The sequence below is a fragment of the Pseudorca crassidens genome, chromosome 5 (genome assembly GCF_039906515.1).
Source record: "Pseudorca crassidens isolate mPseCra1 chromosome 5, mPseCra1.hap1, whole genome shotgun sequence".
NCBI classification, from domain to species: domain Eukaryota; kingdom Metazoa; phylum Chordata; class Mammalia; order Artiodactyla; family Delphinidae; genus Pseudorca; species Pseudorca crassidens.
This window is the reverse complement of record NC_090300.1, coordinates 135,897,318-135,912,821: the sequence shown is the minus strand read 5'-3', so window position 1 is coordinate 135,912,821 and position 15,504 is coordinate 135,897,318. Positions and strand designations below refer to the sequence as shown.

The following is a 15,504-nucleotide window of genomic DNA, read 5'->3' as shown; positions in this document are numbered from 1 at the left end:
TGCTGGAAGTAGCTGGCATTTTACGTTTGTGTGTGAAAAGGGTTAGGATTTTCAATTCACCCACGTTCTGGGGGTTGCCCGTGGGATGGGGGTTGTCCCTGAAAGAGGAGATTGTGTTTGCTGTATGCAGTAAGCAGTTTTAATTTTTCATGCTTCTGTTATTTCAGGGTCCCCCACGTGGGCCTTCGTGGTTCTCACTGACCTTTCAGGAAAAGCTTTTAAATGAAGGGGTGTTTCAGCAGTCCCTAGAAACATTTTTCTGCTAAGTTGAGTTGCTTCAGACTTCCTGCTGACTCTGCTTAGATCATCCCCTGAGAATTTCTTCTCGGTAGGATTTAAGAGATTTGGCATTCATCTCTAAACTCTAGTTCTAAAGATAAAAATGGCTTCTTTCCTACCTTGGCTGGCTGAAAAGAATCTTGCTACTAAAAATGCTATTAATATAACAGACCCGTCAGAGCAATGCAGGGAGTGCTGTAATTCTTGAAGGTTGGGGCCATTTCCTTTAGGAAACCTCTCCTGAGGCTTTTAACTTGATTAGTTTTCTGTTGGCAGAAACAAGCCTAACCAGAAATTTGTTGTTGAGAATATGCCTGTGAATTTACATTTGCAAACTTTTGATGTGTACAGTAGAGGAGGGTACCTCCTAGCACATTTGAGGTGACAGTTTTGCCTTTCTATACCTCAGTTTCTGTCACCATCATTCTTTCCTTCTTTTAACTGTAAATCTGTGTGATTCTTAAAATGGGACTGTGGCTAACACCTGTTCTAAGCTTTTAATTACTTATTGGCAAAACATACAGATACATAGACACATCCAGGTATCTTAATGTACGCTTAAAAACAAAAATCAAGAACCCTGAGAAATTGGTCATGGCCTTTAGCATTACTTTAGATGCTTATTTATTTTACTTGCAAAAATGTAGTACATGATATTCTTAGGAATGTAGATAACACAAGTTATGCATGGACAGTGCATCTTTTCATTTTCGCTACACCAAGTTGAGTTTCTGTGTTTTTTCTTGGCTTCTTAAAGACGTCAGCCAGGGAGGCGTGAACTTATTGCTTTGAAGTATGCTTGCTACTAGTAAAAGGAAGATTCTCTTTCTTGGAAACTTCGCTCTCAGAATCATACGACGTGTGACCTGGTAGGGAATATTCCAGTTTGGGAATAGCTTCACATCTGGTGTCTGTATGAATTACCTCTGAACTCATCGGAAGATTCAATGGAGGAGGTTTTTCCCTTCCTGTTGCCACAAATTTCATTTCAGTGAAGATGTGCTTATAGGAGTTTAAGCCACCTTTGAGACTGAACAGTGGGATTATAGAGTGGTTCTGGATCAATGTGAATGTATATTATGTTTCAGGGTGTTTCAAACTGTAATGGTTACAATAAATTTGTTCCTGTTTTCCTCTGGTACCTTTCACTTTTTTGTTTATTGTATCCCTTCCCTGGCTAGAATATAAGTTTCATGAGCGTGGGGAATGTGTGTCTTTTGTTGTCTGCTGTATCTCTGGCTTCTAGAATGTGGTAGGTGCTCAGTATATATTTTCTGAATGAACGACTATGTAGATGATTGGAAGAATCAGCTCAGAGATGTGCCCAGCTACTCTATTTTTCTTCTTTCCTTTCTGGCCATTTTCATGTGTGTATCTTAAGTGTGTACCACTTAACTAGTCTAGAGAAACCTCATTGCTGAGCAAGGAGAATAAGGCTAAAGAGAGTCACACATGTTGAACTTTGAGGATTTTTCTGTTTTCCACTCTGGGTAACAGTCCTCAGACCAATGAGAGAGACTGGAAAAATGTTAAGGAAGGAGTTGAATTAACCTGGGTAGCCCCAAAAGGCTGAATGATATTTAGTGATTTCATCATGTGAATTTCTGTTTGCAGGGCACTCTGTACCAGATTAATGTTCTCAGGTTGGATTTGCTCCCAGAAATAAACCCATTAGTTTAGCTGCTAAGCAGAGAGTGGGGTTCCTATTTCATTTTGCCCATCTCCCTCTCCCTATCCACTTCACAGCCCCTACCCGAACCTCCCAATCAGGGTTTTCAGAATGCTGTGGAATTAAGGTAAAAACCCTTTTCCTTCTTGAGTTCGATTTATTAGGAAGAGTTGATTGGACTTACATCTTGAGCTTTTCCATTTTTGATTGATTTTGAAGTGTAGATGGAGTCAGAATGAAACAAAACCATTGGGAGAGAGGGAGGTTATCCAATGCACCTCTGAGTTTTGCTTGGTTTTTTGAAATGTGTAATTTCAAACAGAAAGTTACTCATTTGGCAGACACCTTGGTTTGTACTTTTCAGAGTTTTTAGTTTATGGATAGGCATAGAGCTTAAAATATACACCTGTAGAGTTTAAGTAGAAGAAGACAACGGTTGCCAGCTCAATGAAAGCAGCCCTGTGCTGTGCCAGGTGGGCAGCTACCCTCCGGGCAGAGACAAGTGTAATTCTCTAATGATTTTATTTATGTTCTTATTTCATATCTCCGCAGGAGTAATCTCAGTACATGATGTTAGTTCTCACCTGCTACCACGTAAAAGTCCAAGTACCTGCCAGGTGCACATAGGTGCGCTGTTATCTGCCAAGCTGGCTGCCGTCCCTGTGTGCTGAACTCTTCCTGTTAACTGCCTATACCCATTGGATGACTCAATGATCCCCTCTTTTTTTTTTTTTCTTTGCTACAGACCATAAAGCCATGGGAAACGCAGAAAGTCAAAATGTAGTGCATGAGTTTTATGGAGAAAAGCATGCGAGCCTGGGGCGCAAACACACGTCGCGCTCCCTGCGCCTGTCGCACAAGGTGCGGCGGACCAGGCACGCCTCCTCGGGGAAGGTGATCCACAGGACCTCCGAAGTGACCACCCGATCCAGCAGCACTCCCAGTATCCCCCAGTCCCTGGCTGAAAATGGCTTGGAGCCCTTCTCCCAAGAAGGCACCCTGGAGGACTTCGGGAGCCCCATTTGGGTGGACCGAGTGGATATGGGCTTGAGACCCGTGTCTTACACGGATTCTTCTGTCAGTCCCAGTGTAGGCAGCAGCATTGTCCTCGCAGCAGCCTCTGTGCAGAGCATGCCAGACTCGGAGGAGAGCCGGCTTTACGGGGATGACGCTACGTACTTGGCGGAGGGAGGCAGGAGGCAGCATCCCTATACATCCGATGGGCCCACTTTCACGGAGACGGCGAGCTTTAAGAAGAAACGCTCCAAATCTGCAGACATCTGGCGGGAGGACAGCCTGGAATTCTCACTCTCTGATCTGAGCCAAGAACATTTAACAAGCAACGAAGAGATCTTGGGTTCTGCCGAAGAGAAAGATTGCGAGGAGACTCGGGGGATGGAAGCCCCAGCGAGTCCGCGGCAGCTCAGTACCTGTCAACGTGCCAATTCACTGGGGGATTTGTATGCTCCCCAGAAAACCTCCGGGGTGACGGCAGACGGGGGGCGGAGGGGCAAATTTGCAGGCTACTGTCGGAATTTGGTGTCTGATATTCCTGATCTTGGGAACCATAAGATGCCACCAGCTGCTGCCGAAGAGGCTCTTCCGTACAGTAATTATAACACACTTCCCTGTAGGAAATCTCACTGTCTTTCTGAAGGTGCCACCAACCCACAAATGAGCCATAACAACAGCATGCAAGGCAGAAGAGCAAAAACAACTCAGGTAAAGTGACTGGAATCTGTTTCAATATTTTGGAGATGATGCATGACTTTAAGTGCATGAGTTTGCTCTTACACGATTCCCATCTTTTAGCCGGGTTTTGTTTGCCTGGTGGGTGCTGCAGCCGATGCCGTTTCTCTGGAGATGCAGCGCTCTTCAGCTTCGCCCCTCTTGCAGTTCTGTGGTGAAGGGGTGGGGATTAAGGAGTAAGCGTAGATGTGTGTCGGGGATGTGATGAGAGTGGGAATAAAGCTGATGAGTTCACATTGGGAAGCTGCCTCTCCAACTCAGCTCTTCAGCGGCATCTCACTCCTTCTGAGCTTCCTTCCTAACGTGGTTCTATCCGTGGACAGATGGGGATGGTGGGGTGTGGACTCTGGGAACTTATTTCTTCAGCGCCGCAGGTGGGAAGAGGTTAGTCGGCCGCTCGTTGGAGGAGGTGTTTTTGATTCAGGGCGGGCTCTGGTCATTTGTCAGCTGCTCTCAGAGGTTGGCAGGCTGACTGCCTTACCAGGAGCCATTTCAATTTCCTGTTCCTTGCAAGGCCGGCCAGCCCTCTCTCTGGAGGGAGGTGTTGCGGAAGGAATAACATGGGTGGGTTCCAGTTCTACGCTGCAGCCAGCTAGTTTTTGACCTTGGACAAACCCTGACTTCTAGTTGCTCTTCTGAACAGTGGGGTAAAGATGCTCGACTCACCTGCTTCGGGGTCCAGGGCATGAAAGAGTGGGTGTGAAAACATTTTTCAAAGATTTAAAACGTATCTTACTTATGAAAGGAAGACCCGTTACCTTCATTAGTAATGGTAATTAACGTGGAGATAATAACGTGTCAAGTAATCCTGCATGCCTCCATCCTTTTCTGGTCCTGCAGTTCCCTTAACGTGGAGATAATGACGTGTCAAGTAATCCTGCATATGCCTCCGTCCTTTTCTGGTCCTGCAGTTCCCTGTAGTGGAGTTCTGGGAGTCCTGGCTTCTGTTGAGGATGGGTTGGTAGTTTGCAAGGTGGTGCTTCAGATCCGGAATCCAGATTGGGCCCATTTGCCTTGAAAGGTGTATTGGCCACCAGGGTGTCCAGCGAATACCACTGAGGTCAGCTGGAAAACGGCAGGTGTGCTCTGACCTGGCCAGCAGTGCATGGTGTTCACCTTCTGGTCTTGCTTCAGTGCAAGTCAAAGTTACTCGAGGGTTATTTTGAGGCTCAATTCTCTTGGGAAGGGTGTCTAAATATAATGGGCAGATGGGATGGTGGGGAACCTGGGGAGGAGGGCAAAGGAAATCGGCACTAGATTGTCTGTGTTCCTGCCCAAGAGCAAGTTTTTTTGTTTTGTTTTGTTTTTAAGTATTCAAAATCTCAGGTCTCTAATTTTATTTTGGAATTTTAAATCCCCGTATACAAGTCGTCTGGGGATACAGTTTTTTCTTTTTTTTTTTTTTTGTACCACTGTAGATTTCTATATTAGAATAATTGAAATTTACTATATATTCCTCTGGGTTGATATAGGTTAAAGGAGTCTGTGTTTGACCTTTTCCTCTTCTTTTTTAAAAGATATTTTAAACTGTGGTAGAAGTACACATGACATTTACCATCTTGGCATTTTTAAGTGTATGGTTGAGGGGTATTAAGTACATTCACACTGTTGTGTACCCTTCATCTTCAGAACTCTTTTCATCTCGTAGAACTGAAATTCTGTCCCCATTAAACAAAAGTTCTCTGTTTCCCCCTTTCCCCAGCCCCTGGCAACCACCGTTCTACTTTCTGTCTCAGTGAATTTGGCTCTAGAGACCTTGTAAGAGTGGAATCATGTAGTATTTGTCTTTTTGTGACAGGCTTATTTCATTTAGGTTGATATCCTCAAGGTTCACACGTTGTACCATGTGTCAGAAGCGCCCTCCTTTTTAAGGCTGAATAATATTCCACTGTATGTATATAACACTCCCCCCACAGCCCCCATTCATCCACTGAAGGACAAGTTTTGCTGATGGTGTCCAAGCCAGGTATCCTGGCTCCACGTCTTCTTGCCTGAGTAACTTTGGGCACAATTTTTTTTAATTAATTAATTTATGTATGGCTGTGTTGGGTCTTCGTCTCTGTGCGAGGGCTTTCTCTAGTTGTGGCAAGCGGGGGCCACTCTTCATCACGGTGTGCGGGCCTCTCACTATCGAGGCCTCTGTCGTTGCAGAGCACAGGCTCCAGACGCGCAGGCTCAGCAGTTGTGGTGCACGGGCCCAGTTGCTCCGCGGCATGTGGGATCTTCCCAGACCAGGGCTCGAACCCGTGTCCCCTGCAATGACAGGCAGATTCTCAACCACTGCGCCACCAGGGAAGCCCTGGGCACAATTTTTAAGTCTCTGGAAGCCTTAATTTCTTCATCTGTCAAATGGGAATAATAATAAAGTTTCTGAGAAAATGGAATGTGAAGGCCAGCGCTTGGTACTTCAGAAGCTACCCATAAGGGACAATGTGTAAATTGATGTAATTTTCATTATTATTAGTGTTGTATGAGTTGAGGACTCAAGGTAGTTTTGTGTTTATATCAAACTTTGTGTTAGAAACAAAATTATTAAAAAGACTGATTCTGAGGTTTGAGAAGGTGAGTGTGAATGTTGCCTCTAGATGCACTCCTTGAATTTTTATCCATTTCTCTTCTGAAGCAAGATTATGATGATAGAAACGACTGAATTACCCCACTGTGGTCCCTCTGCCTACCCTGGCCGGGCTCTTCCTACACTGGCAACTTGACAGGTTGGGACGCAGGTGAGATACGTGCCCTATTAAAGGGTCACCTGAAAGGCACTGCAGGCTCTGTCCTGAAGACATTGCCAGATTGGCAGTGCAGACCTGATTGGAAGAAATGGTCTCCTGGCCCTCAGCAGTTAAAAGGAACCTCACCTGGGACTGTCACTTTTACCTGGAACGATGCTAAGTTAGCGCACATTCTGCGTAAGATTTGACGGGGTGCCAGGTGGTATTCTGGCTCCCTAGCTCCAGGTCTCCAACACTGCGGGACAGTTGGACCTCTGCTTCCCCCCACTCCCCACTGAAGGGGCTGTGAGCCTTTGAGTCATGGCCACCCCCGGAAGAGGGGCAGAGCCGGTATCGCTGAAAGTTCTCATGTGTAATCGTTGCACGACATTTCCATTCTTTGGCTCGTCGCCTTCTAAAATCGTTAATGTATGAAAGTGAGATCGTCTCAGCGTGGTGTCTCGTAAAGCACTGTGGTAGCTTAATGTAACGCAAAGTGCAACAGGACTAGGCATCCTAAGAAGTACATTTGGATCCCGGCTCGCTCCTTACTAAACGGTGACCTTGGGCAAGTCACTCCATCACTGGCCCCTTCTCTGACCGGGGTGAGTGACACCAGCCTCTGACAGGGCCATTAGGAGAAGCAAGTGGGATTCCATGCATGGAAGCCTTTTGCAGAGTGTATAAAGTGAACGGAAGTCTTATTTTTGTATCGACTTTACGTGTTGAGTGAAGATCTTTAATGACTTGAAACAAACCCCAGAATTATTCACAACACTGTCCATCCACCCACACTTCCTAGTCTAAGTTTGGTGTGATCATCCAGCGCAATTTCTTGAGAACCCACTATGTTCCAAACAGTGTATTTTAAGAGGCAGTGGGTGTGGAGACTTCCTTGAAAAGAATTCTTTTTTTCTTTTTTTTGTGTTGGTAAAAGTTTCTGACCCAGGGGCCCTCTCCGGCAAGTTTGGATCGTAGATATTAAGGCCTCCTCATCTGCCCCGGTGATGTGGTTGAATCTGTAATCGTCTTGTCAGCAGTTTTACTCCCCAGAAAAGAGCTCCTGGTGGGCATTTCGCCAAGGTCATGGCCTCTGAGCCTGAGAGACAATATGTTTTATCTGAACTAACATGAACAACATCTTTTTATTTGAAAATGATCAAAAATGTGTCTGCCACACACTGAGTGCTGAGAAATTATATTTGTCCAATTCAGTACACTTGAGTATGTGTCGTGTACCTCCTGCATAAAAGTCTTATCTTGTCGGTCAGTCTGCTACTCATTTGTTGGGAGGATTTACCCAGACTACTGACAGCAGAGTTTATTTGTACTGACTTCTGTAAAATCCCAGGTAGCTTGCCCCTTGATGCAATGAATGCCTCATTGGTATTTTGGCCTGAACTTTACTCTCAGTGTCCCCATGGTTAACGGACAGAGGAAGGGGCAGCCTGGTGTCAGGCAAAGAAGAGGTTCTGGAGTCCAGCAGGTCTGAGCTTGTGAGTTTGAACCCTGTTACCTATGGAACCTAGAAGGATCTCCGTGCCTCTTGAATGAGGGTTCCACACAGGAATGAATGTAACACTCCTGGCACCATATCTTGCATGTATTAGATGCTCCGTAAATAATGGTTATGAGTTACGATGGTAAAGTTTGGTTTCATTGTGTAGAGTTCAGCTCTCCTGTGTTGCTAAGACTATCAGCGGGTGAGGGGGAGCGAGGAAACTGCCAGTCGATGGAGTGTCCTTGAGCCACGTTCTGTGCTTGAAAGGGAAGCTTTGGCTTGGAGCTGTCCTGCGTAACGCCTGAGGAGGGCTTCATTCATCCACTTGGGAGATGAAAGACTGTGAACAGCTGTGCTGAGGATGTCTCAGGGGGCCGCCACCTTGGGAGGGAGCGGGCGGCCCCCCCCAGAGCTCCTCGCGGGGACGTGGCGCTGGTGCTAAGGTTTGTGTGCTGGTCCAGCTTCTGACACCCTCTTCCCGCCGTGGTATATGGAGTGGGATTGACAGAAGACAGAGCTCCTGGCCCCTGAGCACCTCTGCGGGGGTTCATTTCAGCCTGATTGCGAGTTGCCAACTCTCCCATCACTTTTCAGGGGAGGAAGTCAACCTAAGGAGATTAGGTGACAGGGTCTCACGACTGGATTGAAGTCCAGGTCTTCTGACCCACAGACCAGGGTCCTTTCTTCGGAAGCAAACCCACACCACACTGCCTCCCCATGTTCAAACAGGTTTCAGCTCACGTGCTCTCAGATTTTAACATCAAAACCCCCCAGTTCTGGTACAGAAGCCAAACAGGGTGGTGGGCTGAAAAGAAAATAGTAACTGTCCACTACCGTGGCCCGAATCAGCAGTCCCTGAGAGAGATGACCAAAGGCGACTTTATTTTTTATTTGTATGTTTTTAAATTGAAGTATAGTTGATTTACAATGTTGTGTTAACTTCTGCTGCCGTACAGCAAACTGATTCAGTTATACATATATATACCTTCTTTTTCATGTTCTTTTCCATTACGGTTTATCACAGGATATCAAATATAGTTCCCTATGCTATACAGTAGGACCTTGTTTTTTATTCATTCTATGTATAATAATTTGCATCTGCTAATCCCAACCTCCCACTCCATCTCCCCGCCACCTTCCCCTCGGCAACAAGTCTGTTCTCTACGTCTGAGTCTATTTCTGTTTCGTAGGTAAGTTCATTTGTGTCATATTTTAGATTCCATATGTAAGTGATATCGTATGGTATTGTCTTTGTCTGACTTACTTCACTTAGTATGATAATCTCTAGTTCTATGTTGCTGCAAATGGCATTACTTTTTTTATGGCTGAGTAGTATTCCATTGTATATATGTACAACATCTTCTTTATCCATTCTGTCGATGGACATTTAGGTTGTTTCCATATCTTGGCTATTGTGAATAGTGCTGCTGTGAACATAGGGGTGCATGTATCTTTTTGAATTATAGTTTTGTCTGCATATATATGCCCAGGAGTGGGATTGCTGGATCATATGGTAGCTCTGTTTGTAGTTTTTTGAGGAACTTTCATACTGTTTTCCACAGTGGCTGCACCAACTTACATTCCCACCAACTGTGTATTAGCGTTCCCTTTTCGCCACACCCTCTCCGGCTTTCGTTACTTGTAGACATTTTAATGATGGCCATTCTGACTGGTGTGAGGTGATATACCTCATCGCAGTTTTGATTTGCATTTCTCTAATAATTAGCGATGTTGAGCATCTTTTCGTGTGCCTGTTGGCCATCTGTATGTCTTTTTTGGAGACATGCCAAAGATGACTTTAGAAGGCTGTATCCCTGAGGACCTTCTTGCTTGGATAAACAAGTTAATAGGATTGGTGATTTCAGCAAGATAAAGGGTGCAGCACGATCAGAAGAAGATCTTGAGTTCCTATAAAAGTTGTGTTGATTTTTAAAATTTTGTTTCGTTTTACACTTAGTTTAAATGGTTCAGGGATAATAAATATGTTCCCTGAGCTGAGAACTGACATCAGCATCCAGAGATTCCTAACCTTTGGTCACAGATTCCTTTGCGAATCAGATGAAACATTTGGATCTTTTGGGATCAGCACAAGAGACCACCCTTTTGCATATCATTTCAGGGGATCCACGGGTCCTCCAAGGTCCATCGAGAAGCTTCTGGTTAAGAACCTCAGGTTCATTATTTTCTTTAATTAACTTTTATTGGAGTATAGTTGCTTTACAATGTTGTGTTAGCTTCTACTGCACAGCAAAATGAATCAACCATACGTATACATAACACCCCCTCCCTTCTGGATTTCCCATCCGTTTAGGACAACACAGTGCATTAAGTGCATTAACTCCACTTAATGCACTGTGGTGTCCTAAACCGGAGGGAAATCCAAAAGGGAGGGGATGTTATGTGTGTTTCCCTCAGTTGTCTATTTTATACATAGTATCAATAGTGTATATGTGTGTGTTCCCCTCAGTTGTCTATTTTATACATAGTATCAATAGTGTATATGTATCAATCCCAATCTCCCAGTTCCTCCCACCCCACTCCCTTCCCCCTTGGTACCCATACATTTGAAGACCCTTAGGTTAATTCTTCGTGAAACAAGGTATTTTCATATAAAATCCATTTAAAAAAACCTCTCTTCTTTCGCGGCTCCTGTTTGATGCTTCTTTTTTGCCTTCCTTTTGATTTTTCTTTTTCTGCCACGTAAGTTAAGCAATGAGGTATTTATTTTGGAAAACAGCCCATCCATTTCAACAAGAATATCCCTCTTCTTTGCCAAGATCTTCTTTTGAGGAGTGGGAGGGTGAGAAGGTAGCTGAGACATGGCTTGTATCAGAAGTTCTCAGACTCCTTTATACTCTTAAAAAGTGTTACAGACTCCAAAGGGCTTCTGTCCGTGTGGGTTATATCTATAAATATTTATCACATTAGAAATTGAAACAGAAATGTAAAAAAAAACTTGTTAATTCATCTTAAAATAGCAATAAACCATTACATGTTCACATAAATAACTTTATTTTTTAAATTTTATTTTCTAAAATTAAAAAAAAAAGCCAGAAGAAGGGCATTGTTTTGTATTTTTGCAAATCTCTACAATTTCTGGCTTATCAGAAGACACTAGAGTCTCATATCTGCTTCTGCATTCACTCTCTTGCGACATGCTGTTTTGGTTGGACTATATGAGGAAAGCCTGGCTTCGAACAGATAGTTGGTAAAGGGAGGACCTTAGGGACCCCCTGAAATTATTTAAGGACCCCTGGTCCTCACTTGGAGAGCTGTTTATTTATGCTAATATAGGTTGGGGAGGCCCAAGCCTTTGAAAATCACATTCTTAGTTTAGTCCGTGAGGAGAGGAGCCTCTGTGTCCCTCAGTGTAAGTCGTGTCCCACAGTAACGTGCCATTGCTGGTTTCCCAGCATAACTGAGGAGGATAAAGGGCTGGGACCGGGAGCTTGGAGGCCTCCCAGCCAGCCTGCTGTGCAGCCCTGGGAGCATCTCCACGGATCCGCAGGGCAGAACTTAGGAAACGCCCACCAGCTTTTCTCTCTGTTGGGGCCCAGTGTGCTTTGAACTTCCTGTTGACAGAATATCTAGTTTGGGCCATAAAACAGCCCAATATGTCTTTCTCACTTTCTCTCCTTTTAAAAAGATGAAAGAAAAAACATGTAAGTGAGCTCTGGTTGTCTCCATAAAAGACGTAATAAACGCGGATGGCTGGAAGATGTGGAAGTCAAGCTTTCCAGTTGGGGCTCAGTTGTGACTTCAGCTGGAGTTGAGCGCGAGTTGAGCCTGGAAATGACTACGCCGTTAAATCAAACTAAAATGTGTTCCATGAGAAACGCTTTTCTTGGTTGGAGAGGAGGGTGGAAGATGAACAGCAGTTAAATTGTTCAACAGTGTTTGTGGGTTTTTTTTTGGAAGTGCCTACGCCATGCCAGACACTATTCTTGGTGCTTGGAATGCATCAAGAAGAGATCCCTGAGCTCAGGAAGTTAGTTGGGGTGAAGTGGAGGTGTGTCTGCAGCAAACAGTCGGCATAACAAGTACATGGCATGCTATGGGGAAAAGAGAGCAAGGTGACGAAGACCAGGCAGTGAGGAATGCGCGGCAATTCCGGATCAGGTGGTTGGGTCGGGCCCCGCCCCTCGGGATGGGCAGACTTGGGTAGGGATTTGGAAGGGAGATGGGAATTGGCCATTGATTTGAAAGGTGGGAGTGTGCCCTGCACCTTTGAGGAAGAACAAAGAAGCCAACGTGGCTGGAGCAGAGTTGGGCGGGGGGGTGGGGGGGGGGTGGGGGGTGGGGGGGGGTGGGGGGTGGGATGCTGCAGAGAAGCGGCACGGGGATTGGAGGAGGGAAAGAGAAGGCTTCCAGCTGTGGGAAGAGGGACTTTGAGCTGAACCTTGAAGGATCAGTGTTCCTGGAATTCCTGGACGCAAGAAAAGTTGGGAGCATACACCGGCATGAGTTCTTCAGTTTCACTGGTGGCTGCGTGCATCCAAAGGTCCAGTGCTAAGACTGGACGTTGGTGGAGGGCCTGGATGGACAGCCTTGGGGGCCCTCACCTTTGCTCCTGGGAGACTTACCCAGCCATGGCATGCAGGATGGATTGATGGGCGGAAGGTAGTTAGAACAGAGAGTCTGTGGCTGAACCAGGGATGCGGCACTAGGAAAAGAAGAAAAGGGACTAGGGATGTGATATATCCTGAGGTCCTGAGGAGGGGAAGGGTGACGACAGGGTTTGAGACATGCACATAGAAAAACAGAGGAAAGGAGAGAAGATGATTCACGGACTTAGACATAGAGCTGTCTCCAATCTGGAGTTACCTGAGGCAACATTTCAAGCATTTGCCAGCTTACTTCTGAGACTCTTCTGGGCAGCAGTAAGAACTTCAGCAGTTGTAATTGAGAGAAATTTTGAGTCACTCCGTTGTGAATCATTAGAGAGGATGGGACTGAGTGCTGGAAACTTTAAAGGGCATGGAGATTTTGCCTGAGGAAGGAAAGAGGAAGGAAATAGAAACAGGGTTTTAGAAATGTCTCAAAGGGAGCTGGGACACATGTAAAGAGGCTAAGAGTGGGAGGTCAAGAGGTACAGTTTACAAACTTCGGAATCAAAAATTCAAAATGGGGTCTCCCCTGGTGGCGCAGTGGTTGAGAGTCCGCCTGCCGATGCGGGGGACGCGGGTTCGTGCCCCGGCCCGGGAGGATCCCACATGCCGCGGAGCGGCTGGGCCCGTGAGCCATGGCCGCTGAGCCTGCGCGTCCGGAGCCTGTGCTCCGTGGCGGGAGGGGCCGCAGCAGTGAGAGGCCCGCGTACCGCAAAAAAAAAAAAAAAAAAAAAAAAAAAAAATTCAAAATGGCACTGGCTCTTTGTGTAGAGAGAGGAAAGAAGAAAACCTTACAGTGATGGCAAATGGATGCTACCGTATTTCTGTAAATCATGAGTGGCAATTGTTAGTAGCAGAGCCTAGCAGTTACTTACAGCATAGGAAACATCATTTTCTTAGTTTATTCTGCAGTTTTGCGAATGTGAAAATAATTCAAGGGGATTACATTGGCTCGCACCAGCCTTGGTGGGTCTGTGTATTTTTCCCATGAGACCTTGTTTTTCCCAAGTTCCTCAGCAACACCCATTCTTTCATGTTAGTGCAGGAAGCTAGTAAGTGAGGTCAGGCAGCGTCTTCTCTCCTTGGGCTGAGATGTAAGTAAGGCTGAGGATGGACATGACAGTAATTAGAGTTAACACTCTTGTGCAGGTACTGTGTGCTGGGCACCATTCTAGAAACTTGTGTTACCTCAATCTCACATCTTACAAAGTGTCTTACAAAGTAAATATTGTTGCTATTCCCATTACACAGGTGAGGAGACTGAGGCATGGATTGGTTCAAAATAACTTGCCCAGACATGACATTTGCTGTATTGAGATTACCACGGGAGGGCATACGAAGAGTATAGTAGAGTGTAGTACTGAGCGTACTAAGGAGAGAATGTTGGAAACCAAAGACAGTGCTTATGTGTGTGCATGTGTGGCGGAGGGGCGTCCTTAGATTTGGGGGATAAGATGAAGATGATAAGCCAGAGGGGGAATATTTTAGAATTTAATGAGGCAGAAATTGTTCTAATTCAAGGCTTCTGAAGGTCAAAATCTCCTCCCCCAGGGACATCCCTGGTGGCCCAGTGGTTAAGAATCCATACGTCCACTGCAGGGGGCGCGGGTTCTATCCCTGGTTGGGGAATTAAGATCCCGCGTGCCTCGTGGCATGGCCAAAAAAAAAAAAAAAAAAAAAAAAAATCTCCTCCCCCCATTGAAATTCTGTGAACTCTTTTCTTCTGTATTTACCTGCTCTCTACAGGTGTATTGAAGCAAAGCTGGATTCAACGGGGAAATTAAACAAAGTGACCAACATACCAGTTTCTAACTGCATTCGACTTGTAACTACAAGTTGCCAATTGACCCTCCTGGTCCCTGACTTGTCCCAGGGCCCTTGAACTTTGTGGCTAATTAGCTCTTCAAAATTGTGTCCACACATCTTTAGCACAGCAAACCTGTCCCTCAGAGTCTTTCTGAATTCCCTGGTGGAAACAACTTGAGCCTTTGCCACAATGTGTCTTTAGCCTATGTTCATGCTGGGTGACCCTCCTCCAGTTTTCAAGGCAGTGAAAACAGGCTTTGAATTTACCTCTTGCTGCCTCCACTTTAGCACCAGAGCTCATTTCCGCATTTGCTGCCTGGCTAAAATGACAAAGAAAACTCTTGCCTGGCAGCTGTCGAATGTTTGGGGCAACAGCTGGCCACTTGTGCATCCAATGGGAAAGTGCATGCATTCATGCTGGGAGACTGCCAGTGGAATGGAAATCGGTGAGTGCTCGAAGAATCTGGCTTGGGAGGACTTGTCCAGGAAGAGCAGGATTGAAGAGCCTCTGTATTCCGTGAATGTTGTTTATAATTGGAAGCCTCTTCTGTGGAGTGGTTCTAACATGGGGAGTTTATTTTGAGCTAGTTTTAGGAAATCTTTGGCTGGATCATGCACCATGTTGGGAGTTACTTCTGTGTCTAGCTAGGGTCTTACCATTTCCCTTGATCTCCTCTGACTTTTGCTTTAAGTTTCAGTATTTGGTTAAATATTCTAGGACTGATCGTATGCTAAGACATCTAACTAGAGAAGAAGGAACATGCCTCGCATTTGCAATAAAGACTGCTGGGCTTCCGTGGGAATTTTCCCTGGGGTTGATCATCTGGATTTCTTGCCTTTGGAAGAGTGGGGTGGTTGACAGGGGCTTTTTTTTTTTTTTTTTTGCGGTATGCGGGCCTCTCACTGTTGTGGCCTCTCCCGTTGCGGAGCACAGGCTCCGGACGCACAGGCTCAGCACCCGTGGCTCACAGGCCCAGCCGCTCCGCGGCATGTGGGATCCTCCTGGACCGGGGCATGAACCCGCGTCCCCCGCATCGGCAGGCGGACTCTCAACCACTGCGTCACCAGGGAAGCCCTACAGGGGCTTTTAAGTGTGGGGAGAGTCAGGTTTCTCGTGTGTGAAGTGTCCTTGAGACGGAGGTCGGTAGGAGGAGGAGCCCTTCGGAAAGGTGCACCAGG

General features: G+C 45.8%; 1 protein-coding gene across 7 annotated transcripts in view; it reads left to right on the top strand.

The window, feature by feature from the left end:
• TIAM1 (TIAM Rac1 associated GEF 1) overlaps positions 1–15,504 on the top strand; it is a 398,067-nt gene that overhangs the window by 258,088 nt on the left and 124,475 nt on the right. For all 7 annotated transcript variants that reach the window (XM_067739312.1, XM_067739315.1, XM_067739313.1 and 4 more), the window contains one exon: positions 2,694–3,670. In XM_067739312.1, coding sequence (XP_067595413.1) covers positions 2,705–3,670 — 966 coding nt within the window. In that variant the 5' untranslated portion in view covers positions 2,694–2,704. The remainder of the gene's footprint in view (positions 1–2,693; positions 3,671–15,504) is intronic.